This window comes from Pelophylax lessonae (assembly GCF_965119305.1).
Source record: "Pelophylax lessonae genome assembly, chromosome: 2".
Lineage (NCBI taxonomy): Eukaryota > Metazoa > Chordata > Amphibia > Anura > Ranidae > Pelophylax > Pelophylax lessonae.
In genome coordinates, this window is record NC_138769.1 from 409,416,486 (window position 1) to 409,428,535 (window position 12,050).

The 12,050-nt window shown below is 46.7% G+C and overlaps 1 protein-coding gene across 1 annotated transcript in view; it reads right to left on the minus strand.

The window, feature by feature from the left end:
* The window catches only part of ZZEF1 (zinc finger ZZ-type and EF-hand domain containing 1), a 499,621-nt gene that overhangs the window by 69,546 nt on the left and 418,025 nt on the right, over positions 1–12,050 (minus strand). Inside the window, exon 48 of the mRNA XM_082244777.1 lies at positions 8,332–8,467. Coding sequence (XP_082100903.1) covers positions 8,332–8,467 — 136 coding nt within the window. The remainder of the gene's footprint in view (positions 1–8,331; positions 8,468–12,050) is intronic.

The window sequence follows — 12,050 nt, forward strand, 5'->3', positions numbered from 1 at the left end:
GGTTTCTCCAATTTTGATAAAGTCCTCTCACTGTATTTTAGAGTATAACTAAAGGCAAAACCTTTTATTTAGTTTTGGATCGAGCAGAGATGGATTAGAACACCTGTCAGTTTTTATTGCTGTCTGCACCCCAGTTAGGGAGATTCACCCTCCCTATTTGTCCTGTTTACCATAACCATTGAAAGTGAAAGAAAATGAAATTCCCAAAGTTTGGATAGTCCTCAGAAAAGTAGGAGATAAAATCTTCCAAAGGGGACACTAGTTCTGATGGCTTGGGGGTCCCCAAGGAATTCCCTTAATGTGCAGAGATTTCCTCTCACTTCCTGTCTTGGCTATGGCACAGGAAGGGAAAGCTCTCCTTCCCCTCCCCATATAGCAAAAAATAAATCAACAGGGGTTATAACCCCCCCCCCCCCCCTTACTCGGTCACAGGCAGAGAGCACAGAAAGATATCAGCTCACACAATTTTTGGCAAAATCAACAGGTATTTCTTTTTACACAAAGATAAACAAAATTCTTTCAATAAAAACTTTAATAGACCAATAGGAACCAAATAAGAAAAACTGGATTTTTGACTTACCGTAAAATCCTTTTTTCTCTTAAGCTCATTGACAGACGTAGGATTCATATCTTGATATCCGTAGGGTATTGCTGCCTCCTACAGGAGTAAGACACTAGGCAGAAAAAAAATTCTGGCTACACCTATGGGCAGTCCCAGGGGGTATACCCTCTCTCCCCCTGCTATAGGATGTCAGTTTTGTAACAAAGCAGTGTCAGAGAAATCATATCAACCCAACTCAAACATAGAGGGGCGGGTACTGCGTCTGTCAATGAGCTTAAGAGAAAAGGATTTTACGGTAAGTCAAAAATCCAGTTTTCTCTGTCGTTCATTGACAGACGCAGGATTCATATCTTGATATCTGTAAGGGCGTCCCAAAGCAGTGCCATAAATGAGGGGTGGTATAGCAGAAGAAAACATTCCATGAGGCCAAAAACAAAGCCAACCGGAAAGAACAGAAGACTCATTGAAACAAGAAGATGAGACCCACCTGAAAAAACAGAACCCCCCCGAGGTAGACCAAGGGTCCCCTCAAACAGCAGCCAGCAAAACCTTGCGGCCAAAAGAGGCATCCGCCGATGCCAGTACATCAACCTTATAAAACTTTGTAAAGTTATGAACAGACGACCAGGTAGCCGCCTTGCAAACCTGAAGCCTGATGGCAGAAAGCCCAGGAAGCACTAAGTGCCCGAGTAGAGTGCGCTTTAACAGGGAATGGAGGAACCTGACCCCTAATAGAATAAGCCTGCACCACCGTCTGCCTAATCCACCTGGAGATAGTCGTGGCAGACGCAGGTAACCCTTTTCTAGGGCCATCCGTGATCACAAAAAGCGAATCTGACTTACGAAAGGAGTCAGTAGTAGCCAAGTACACTCTGATTGCCCGAACCACATCCAAGGTGTGCAGTACAAATTCCCGAGGATGACTGGGTTTAGGACACAAGGAAGGTAACACCATATCCTCATTCGAGTGAAAACCGGAAACCACCTTAGGAAGGAAGGACAGATCCGGACGAAGAACCACTTTATCCCTATGAACCACCAGATAGGGGGGGGAACGACAGGACAACGCAGCCAATTTCGACACCCTGCGTGCAGAAGTAATAGCCACCAAAAAGGTCACCTTCTGGGATAAGGTAAACAGGGGAATCTCCCTAATATTTTCAAAAGGAGGTTTCTGGAGAACCGACAGCACTAAATTAAGGTCCCAGGGCGGTAAGGGCGAGCGCACTGGAGGAACCAGATGCCGCACCCCCTGGATGAAATTCCGCACCAGGGAATGAGTGGCCAGTGGCCTCTGGAAGAAAATCGCCAAGGCCAAAACCTGACCCTTGATAGTGCTCTAGGCCAGCTTCTGCTCAACCCCCCGTTGAAGAAAGGCCAAGACCCGAGCCACCGAGTAAGAGCATGGAGGAACACCGAGGGACTCACACCACGCAATATAAGACTTCCATGTGCGATGATAGATCTTTCTAGAAGTCGCTTTCCTCGCTTTAAGCAGAGTAGGAATAACTGAAGCAGACAATCCCCTGTCCTTCAGCACCTGGCTCTCAACAACCAAGCCGTCAAAGCCAGCGACCGTAAAGCAGGATGGAAGATCAGCCCTTGAGAGGGAGCCTCCAAGGAGCGTCTGCGACCAGCCTGACTAAGTCGGCATACCAGGCTCGACGAGGCCAGTCCGGAGCCACTAGAACGACCGGAATTCCTTCCACCTCTATCCTGCGAAGAAGTCTCGGCAGCAACTTGAGAGAAGGAAAGGCATACAGCAGGTGATACTGCCCCCACGGGGCAACCAGCGCGTCTGTGGGGTCCGCCAGAGGATCTTGGGAACGGGCTACAAACCACTGCACCTTCCTGTTGAGCCAACAGATCCACATCCGAGGTGCTCCAACGAAGGCACAACTGGTGAAACACCTCTGGATGAAGAGACCATTCCCCTTGATCCAAGGTCTGACAGCTGAGAAAATCCGCCTGACAATTTTCCACGCCTGGAATGTGAACAGCAGAGAGAGCGGGAACAAAACGTTCCACCCAACGAAGGATGCCGGCCCCTTCCACGGCCGCCAGGACACTCTTGGTGCCCCCCTGGTGATTGACATAAGCCACAGCCGTGGCATTATCCGACTGAATCCGCACTGGACAGCCCCAAAGACGCTCGGTCCAGTGAACCAGGCAAAGCCTGATCGATCTCAGTTCCAATACATTTATCAGCAACCTGGATTCTTCCAGGGACCAGGGTCCCTGAGCAGAAAACCTGCCGAGAACCCCTCCCCACCCGGATAGACTGGCATCCGTGGTGACAATCGTCCAATAGATCGGAAGAAATGACTTCCCCCCTGACTGAGCATCTGCGACCGAAGCCACCAAATCAGGGACTCCCTGGTCCGCTTGCTCAGCCGGATCTGATTGTCCAGAGAATCAGGATTCCCTGGACAATTTGAGAAGGATCTCCCTTTGGAGGGTCCTCGTATGAAACTGAGCAAAAGGTACTGCCTCGAAAGACGCCACCATCAGTCCCAGAACCCTCATGCAGGTCCGAAGGGACGACCATTTGGCAGACAGCAACAGCTGAATCGCTGATTGTATTTTCTGGAGTTTTTCCGCAGGAAAAAACACCTTGGCCAAGGACACATCCAAAGTCAGGCCCAGATAGTCCAGTCTCCTGGAGGGAACCAGGGATGACTTCTGCAGGTTCACAAGCCATCCCAACTCTTCCAAAGAGGTCATGGCGACCTCCAAATTTGACAACAGAGCCTGGGGAGACACGGAGGAGTAGGTCGTCCAGGTAGCCCAGGGCCGATATGTCCAGTTGCCGCAACAGGGCCAGAGCCGGAGCCAAAACCTTTGTGAAGACTCGGGGAGCAGAGGCGAGACCAAAGGGTAATGCCACAAACTGATAATGGTCCTCTCCCACCGCAAAGCGCAGAAAAAGTTGGTGTCCTGCGTAAACTGGAATGTGAAGGTAGGCATCCTTGATGTCTATGGAGGCCAGAAAGTCCCCCTGATGCAGGGAAGCCACCACCGTGCGAATGGACTCCATCTTGAATTTTTGTACCCGGACAAAACAATTGAGCTCCTTTAAGTCCAGAATTGGATGCACCTTGCCCTCCTTCCTGAGTACCGTGAACAGATTTGAGTAAAAGCCTCGAAAACTTTCCCCACAGGGAACCGGAACTATTACTCCCTATTGTACCAAGTCCTGTACTGCCCCAAACAGAGCCCTTAGCCGATCTGGGAACAGTCGCACATTAGAAGGAAAGAACCTTACCGGTGGAACTGACCGAAACTCGATCTTGTATCCCGACCGTACGACCTTGTGAACCCATTTGTCTTGAATCCTGGAGAGCCACGGATCCGGGAACCAGCAAAGACATCCCCCCACCCCTGACATGGGTGGGGGCGCACCTTCAGGCCGAAGCGGACTTGTCCTCAGGCCTGGAGGAACTGGATTTCTGCTTACCAGACCAGGGTCGCTTGGAACCCCCCGAGGGGGCCTTGAAGGGCTTTGCTTTGTCGCCCGCCCCGGAGGAACGAAAAAACTTCTTGTGGGCTGAAAAGGAGGGTCCCCGTCTGCGACGAGGTTCCTTACCCTTGGCAGCCTGTGGGAGAAAGGTGCTCTTGTCTCCAGTGAGACCTTTGATAATATCATCCAAGGAAGCACCAAACAGGCGATCCCCCTGAAAAGGGAGATCAGTCAAGGCTTTTTTAGAAGCCTGATCCACCGACGATCAACCGGATCCCTAAAGGACGGGGAATCCTCCACCGGGATCACAGTAGCCTTATTTAGCCTGGAGACTGGCGGATCCACTGATGGCGGCACCGTCCATTTCTTAAGGAGGGACTTCAAATGGGTAGCGCCTAGCAATCCGCTTAGGAATCCCAGGGGGGCGTTTCGGACGATCCCACTCTTTCTTAATGATATCGACAAAGCATGCGGGAAAAGGAAAAACCTTTGTCACCCTGGAGGGCTTGCAAGTGCCAAAGGCAACCTGCTTATCAGTCGCAGCCGCATCCTCCAGCTTCAGGGTCTCCCGAACAGACACAATCAGCGCGTCCACCAGCGCCTTGTTTTGCGCGACAGCGGAGGCAGAAAGGTCATCCTCACTATCAGAGGAGATGGGGCGCGAGACAGCAGCCCCAGAGGGGAGACCTGCGTCAGCAGCGACTGGCTCAGATTCAGAATCTGAGGCATCAGACGAGACAGGGGTAGGCGGAGGTCCTTTTTTAGCCCCCCGCCCCTGAAAGGCCACCTCCACCCGGGACACAAAGGACTCCAGGACTGCCGAAAGTGCATCAATGGTGAGCTGGGAACCGGAGGGCCTTGTGGCCACCTCGAGGGGATCAGGTGGGGACACATGTGCAGCAGGGTCCATGGTAAACCAGAGGAACCCATCAGCAAACTTTGACAAAACTGAAAAAAAAAATATATTTTTTTATAGAAAAATGTCTCCCAGCGCTACAGCGCCCCCCAGTGGCCAGGCAGCGTTCCTAGAGACCCCCGCAGAGAGAGCACCAGAAGTCCCAGATGTCTGCTCAGCAGCGCTATCTTTACCAAAAGAAAGGCCTGTAGAGCAATGTTCCCGGGTCTAGGGACGAGCTCCACCCCATCACACGCCTCCAGGAACTCCCACTGAAGCCCAGCTCTGAGGAAAAAATCGAGCTGGGTGTACCAAGATGGCCGCCGCTCTGTACAACACGAGGAGGCTACAAGAAAATGGCGGCCCCGCGGGGGGGGGGGGGTATAGGGGGTAAGAGGGGCACCACAGGTGGGGGGTGCACAGAGGAACAGAGGGGAGCCCAGAGAAATGGGGGTCCGACCGTCCCAGGGAGGGGCCCGCGTCCACCCCAGAGCCTGACATGATGAAAAGAGGGGGGGGGGGGGTAAATTTACTCACCATACCGGAACAGTGCGGGCGCCACTCCTGACAAAACCCCTCGCCCCTGCAGTGGGGGGATGTCGGCCAAAAGATACGCTGCGACCAGGCGGGATATTTAGCCCGCGGGCCAGTTCCCGTCCAGTGGGACTATGTCGCGGCCGACCCAGCGCGGAGCTAGGGCCTGCATGCGCTCGTAGGCCGGCTGGAGTGACCACTGGATCTCAACATCCAGCCCGTCGCGCAGATCCGGCATAATTGCTTGTAGATCTCACAGGAACAATCCGAAGAAAAAAAGCTAGCTAAAAAAATATCTAAAAAAGCTTGCCAGGACCAGAGATCCCAGCAAGGAACTTAGGTCCTTACTCCTGACTAGGCAGAAAAAAAATCTAACATCCTATAGCAGGGAGAGAGAGGGTATACCCCCTGGGACTACCCATAGGTGTAGCCAGAACTTTTTTTCTGCCTAGTGTCCTGTAGGGGGCAGCAATACCCTACGGATATCAAGATATGAATCCTGCGTCTGTCAATGAGCAACAGAGAAAAGTCACTGTTAGGGTTTACAGGCATTTTAATAAATTATACACAAAAACACTATATATTACCTTTAGAGAGAAACATTTACCTCTAGATCTATTAATAATTATACAGGTATTTATACTCACTGTTGCAAAAATGATTCTCAACTTAATAACACTATTGCTTTTGCCTGTTGAATTTAAGCAAAAAATGCTACCTTCAACTGATATTAAGTTTGGTCAGCTTGTCGCCTTCCCTGACATGCATAGCAGTCTTAATTTTCCATGGCACTTTACAGCCAAAACAAGCAAAATATAAGTAAAAAGGTGTTGGTCGTTGCCAGTCAATACCCCTACCCTCAAGCCATATCTCCAATACTACAACTATCAGCCCTGCGGCTTGTGTTTAAAAAAATAAATCCCGAACTACAAGGCCAAAAAAAAAACAACCTTCTTTGTAAGGACTCTCTGCCAAATGGTGAGAAAGGTCGTGTATGACAGCCACCTGGCAAAAATGCCTGCACAACCTGCAACCTCTCTGTCATTCTTTGCATTACCTCTGCGAACCCAGTACAGTACAGAGGCATTCAGAATGGAGAGAGGGAGATCTTCTCTGAACTAAACTCTAAAGCTCTGAGTTGTGAGCACATCTGCTTTTTCAGGTATGGCCGCTGGGATTTCATAGCTCTGAAACTAGAACAGGGACTGACAGACCCATGATGTCTCAAATAAAGAGTGCATGTCACTCTCTATAAACTATCAAATAAGGAACTTGACATTCCCCCTGTGATAGTAATACAATTAGGCTATTAAATCTATAACAAAAAAAACTCCATAAGGTGTTTTTTTGCACTAAAAATAGCATATTATTAATGAAAATTTAGTTCATAAACCTCTGCACAAAGTTTCCATTTCTCATGTCTTAACACTGCCATAGTCATAAAAAATTAGTGGCTGCAAGGCTGCTATTTGTGCGGGAACTTTTGCATGTTTGGAATTAAAAAAAAAAAAAAAAAACAGAAAGGTACAGGGGGGAGAGTTGGTGTCTTGTTTATCGGGAATTACACAAAGAACCCCATTCATGTATAGTTATAAATAAAATATATTGTGCATTTTTAAAGTGGTATTTGTTTTGTTTCTTTTTTTTTGGTTATTTTCATTTATTTCACCTGGTGATCCCATCAGTAGCAAAGTTCCTGTCTTAGGGGGACTGTATTCTGGATGAAGTAGAAACGCAGACACCTCTGGACAGCAACATTGTCAGGAGAGGGTAGTGTTAGATGCTATAGCAGATTTACATGGACTTGACTAACAAATTGAAGCTGAGCTCCAGCTAACACTTTATAAGCAATTACTGCAAACAGTTTTTTTTCCCTCTTGGGGTAAAGTTTTTTTTACATAAATTAAAAAAAGCTAACCATTAGGAGCACCACTGTCAGTTAAAAAAAAAACCTGATCCAATTCTACCATCCAATAAAACTGTCAAGTATAGGTGTCACTATGGCCACACTGCACTGCTCTGGTGACCGTATGTAAAAGAAAAAAAAAAGTTACTGTGTCCCTGATCACCACCACACCAGTTACCGTTTCCCTAATTACCACCACACCAGGCACACAAGTTATTGTGTGCCCCCGATCGCTGCCACACCAGTTATCGTGTGTCCCTGATCACCGCCAAATCAGTTACTGTGTGTTCCCAATCATCGCCACATCACTTACTGTGTCCCTGATAACTGCCACACCAGTTACTGTGTCCCTGATCCCTGCTATGCCAGTCACTGTGTCCCTGATCACAACCACACCAGTCACTGTGTCCCTAATCACCGTCACCACCAGTCATATTGTCCCTTATCACCGCCAGTCATATTGTTCCTAATCACTGCAACCACCAGTCATATTGTCCCTGATAACTGCCACACCAGTTAGTGTTCCTGATCCAGGCCACACTAGTTAGAGTGTCCCTTACCACCACCACTCCAGTTAATGTGTCCCTGATCACCGTTACATCAGTCATATTGTCCCTGATCACCACACCAGATGCATCATTTATATCCCCAGAATGCCTGAAGGTGCTCCTTGGATTTTGGGCCCATCTATATGACTAGGCTGTTTTTTGGGCTGTAATTCTACATATGGCCATGATGTGAATATGAAAAAGCTTAATTTTCAATTTTGTGCAAAAAATGCATTTTCATTTTTCTTTCCTGCATTTTCTAAAAACTTTCAGAAAATACCTTGTTTGCTTTCCATAATGGAATCATTTTGTGGGTGTTGGTGCTCATGCACTGAATTCCTTTTTAGGTTGACACTATTCAAATAAGGCTGAATCCAATACTATTCTTATGTAAAGAAAGTAAAGAAAAACTCAGTAAAAACTAACCAGGCAAGGTGGAATAATCATGTCGGTGTCTGTCACACTTATAAGCCGTTCCTCTGATTTTACAGGCTTCAGTGGCTGCCATTTCTGTGCCATCTTCTTAACTTTTTCATCAATAATACCAGTGTTTCCATCAAATCTTTAGGGATAGAAATGAAAAACAATCATAAAATTCTTCAGTTCATAGAAAATCTGAAAAATTATGCCAATATGGAAATTAACAAACAAGATACATCTTGGTCCCCATGGAGCAGCCACATGTTATATATTTTCAGCACAGTATATAAAATCTATGTACTGTGTGATATATACATATATATATCACTATATTGTCAAAAGTATTGCAACGCCTGCCTTTACACGTACATGAACTTTAATGGCATCTCAGTCTTATGCTGGCCATACACTACACGAAAAATTGTTCAAACTCGTTTTCAAATAGCAAACACTCGGCCGTGACAGTAAACGATTTTGCCATCAGGCAATGATCAAATTTTGATCAATAAATTGTTCAATAGACGTAAACGAATGAGTTTTTCATTTGTTTTGTCACATATGCCTAGTGCAAACAGTTTGGGCTAGAAACACATTAACCTTTCAATTTATCGCTCGTTCTGCAGAATTTTTCAAACAGTTTCTTAACCGATTTTCTATTTGTGCCCATTAACAGGACGAAAAAGGAACGAATGGTCCAAATGACAGATTTTCAAACGATTTTTCAGCTAGTGTATGGCCAGCATTTGTCCGTAGGGTTCAATATTGAGTTGGCCCACCCTTTGCAGCTATAACACCTTTAACTCTTCTGGGAAGGCTGTCCACAAGGTTTAGGAATGTATCTATGGGAATGTTTGTCCATTTTTCCAGAAGCGCATATGTGAGGTCAGGCACTGATGTTGGACGAGAAGCCTGGCTCGCAGTCTCCACTCTGTTGAGGTCAGGCCAGTCAAGTTGCTCCACCCTAAACTCGCTCATCCATGTCTTTATGGACCTTGCTTTGTGCATTGGTCCAAATCATTTTGGAGGAGGGGAGATTATGGTGTGGGGCTGTTTTTCAGGAGTTAGGCTTGGCCCCTTAGTTCCAGTGAAGAGAATTCTTAACCACTTAAGCCCCGGAAGATTTTACCCCCATTCCGACCAGGGGGTATTTTGCGATTCGGCACTGCGTGAATTTAACGCACAATTGCGCGGTCGTGCGACGCTGTACCTAAACGAATTTGACGTCCTTTTTTTCCCACAAACAGAGCTTTCTTTTGGTGGTATTTGATCACCTGTGCGATTTTTTGATCACACGCTATAAACAAAAAAAGAGCGTCAATTTTGCAAAAATAGCAATATTTTTCACATTTTTTTATATGAAATTCCCCCAAAAAAAAATGTAAAAATCAAAATTTTTAAAAATTTTCGGCCAATTTGTTTTATGCTACCTATGTTTGGTAAAAAAAAATCGCAAAAAGCGTATTTTGATTGGTTTGCGCAAAAGTTATCGCGTTTACTAACAAAGGGAAAGATTTTTGTCATTTTTGTTGTTTTTTTTTTTTAACGCGTAATGGCGGCGATCTGCGATTTTTTTTGCGGTACTACGACATTGCGGCGGACAGATCGGACCCTTGACTGACATTTTTGACACTTTTGGGGTTACCAGTGACATTTCTACAGTAATCAGTGCTATACATATGCACTGTTACTGTAAAAATACACTGGTAGTGAAGGGGTTAACTTTATTTGGAAGGGAGGGGCTGTGTGTGTCCCTAGGGGCGTGGTTTCTACTGTGATTGGCTGTGGCTCTAGCTGTAAGGACACTGATCAACGCATCTACATACCAGATCCGTTTTATCAGTGTCTTTGCAGCGAGGAGAATGACAGGCAGTTTGTTTACACAAGCTGCCTGACATTCTCCCTCTCCCCCGCCGATCGCCGAGTGACCGGCGGACATCGGGTCTGCTGGTCACACGCGCGGGGGGGTCCGTGACCACGCGGGAGCGGGAGCGCGCCCCCGGGGGCGCACGCTCGCTCCCTAGACCCTCACAAGCAAGCAACGTAGCCCTACGTTAGTTTGCCTGTGAGGGGCTGACCGCCGACGTAGATAGTCGTGCGGCGGTCGGCAAGTGGTTAAAGAGGTTGTAAACTCAGTTACATTTTTTTTTTTTTACAAGCTGAAAGAGAAACACATAATAAGCTAGTATGCATCGCATACTAGCTCATTATGAAATACTTACCTTAGAACGAGCCCCCGCCGTGCCGCCCACTTACCTCTATGACGGGCGACATGTCCAGTCGCCCGTCTTCCAAGATCGCAGCATTCGGCCATCTGATTGGCCGGAGCCGCGGTGACGGTCACGGCTGACGGTCACGGCACGGGGCTTTGAAGGAACGGCACCAGCGGCCGTTTCTTCAGAGCGCATGCGCCAGTGACGTCACTGGCTGCATGTAAGGTAAATATTTCCTAAACGGTGCATGTTTAGGAGATATTTACAGTACCTATAGGTAAGCCTTATCATAGTTTACTTCCTCTTTAAAGCATCAGCATACCAAGACATTATGGACAAGTTCATGCTCCCAACTTTGCGGGAACAGCTTAGGGACGGCACCTTCCTGTTCCAACAAAACTGCGCATCAGTGCACAAAGCAAAGTCAATAAAGACATGGATGAGCGAGTTTTGGGTGGAGAAACTTGACTGGCCTGCACAAAGTCCTGACCGCACCACGACAGAACACCTTGAGAATGAATTAGAGCAGAGACTGTGAGCCAGGCCTTCTCGTCCAACATCAGTGCCTGACCTCACAATTGCGCTGGAAGAATGTTCAAGCATTCCCACCCATAGATACACTTCTAAACCTTGTGGACAGCCTTCCCAGAAGAGTTAAAGCAGAAGCAGTTATAGCTGCAAAGGGTGGGCCAACTTAACATGGAACCCTATGGACTAAGACCGGGATGCCATTAAAGTTTATGTGCATGTAAAGGCAGATGTCCCAAAACTTTTGACAATATAGTGTATATATCAAATCTTTTTTTTTTTAATAAGGGTTTTTTAGGTTTTCAAAAACAAGAAAAGAAAAAACAAAACTAAAAACACAAAAAAAGGCAGCAACCATATATTCCACTAATATAACAAAAAGCAGCATCCTGAGTTGGAACATATACTTACAAAGACATATAATAACGAGAGGTATCTAAAACACATATAAAGCTGGTTGTCAGATAAATATATGGGATGCTACTGTGCGCACGCACGCACACACCTCGTGAGAAGAGGATCTCTACATTAAAAAACACCACAAAAGTATTCACAGAGATACCACTGCCTAAGCTGAGGTAAATTGAGAGTGCAACTCAAGGAGAGCATGCCCTTTTAAAGTGCACAGCTACAAAAACCATCAAACTATGCTACCTGGTTAGTTTACAAAGTATACACACATCTCTGAAAAATGAGTGGTGATGTGACTTATTGATAGTAACAATGAAGTATTTGCAGTGACACTAAGGCTAGAACAGTCAGGCCCGGGACCAGCAGCCATGGGTCCCAAAGCTTTATAAATTTGTGTGGGGTACTGTTGTTGAAAACTAAGTTATTACCAGTGAACTTAATTTCCAGGAATCTTCCAGGAGGGCTTAATGAGAGATCCTCCCACCTAGCACAGGAAACACAATCCACATTAGTTTAAATACAGGTGTGAGACAGAGTCCCTCAGTAATAACAAATAACTGAAGGCACAGCTAATTT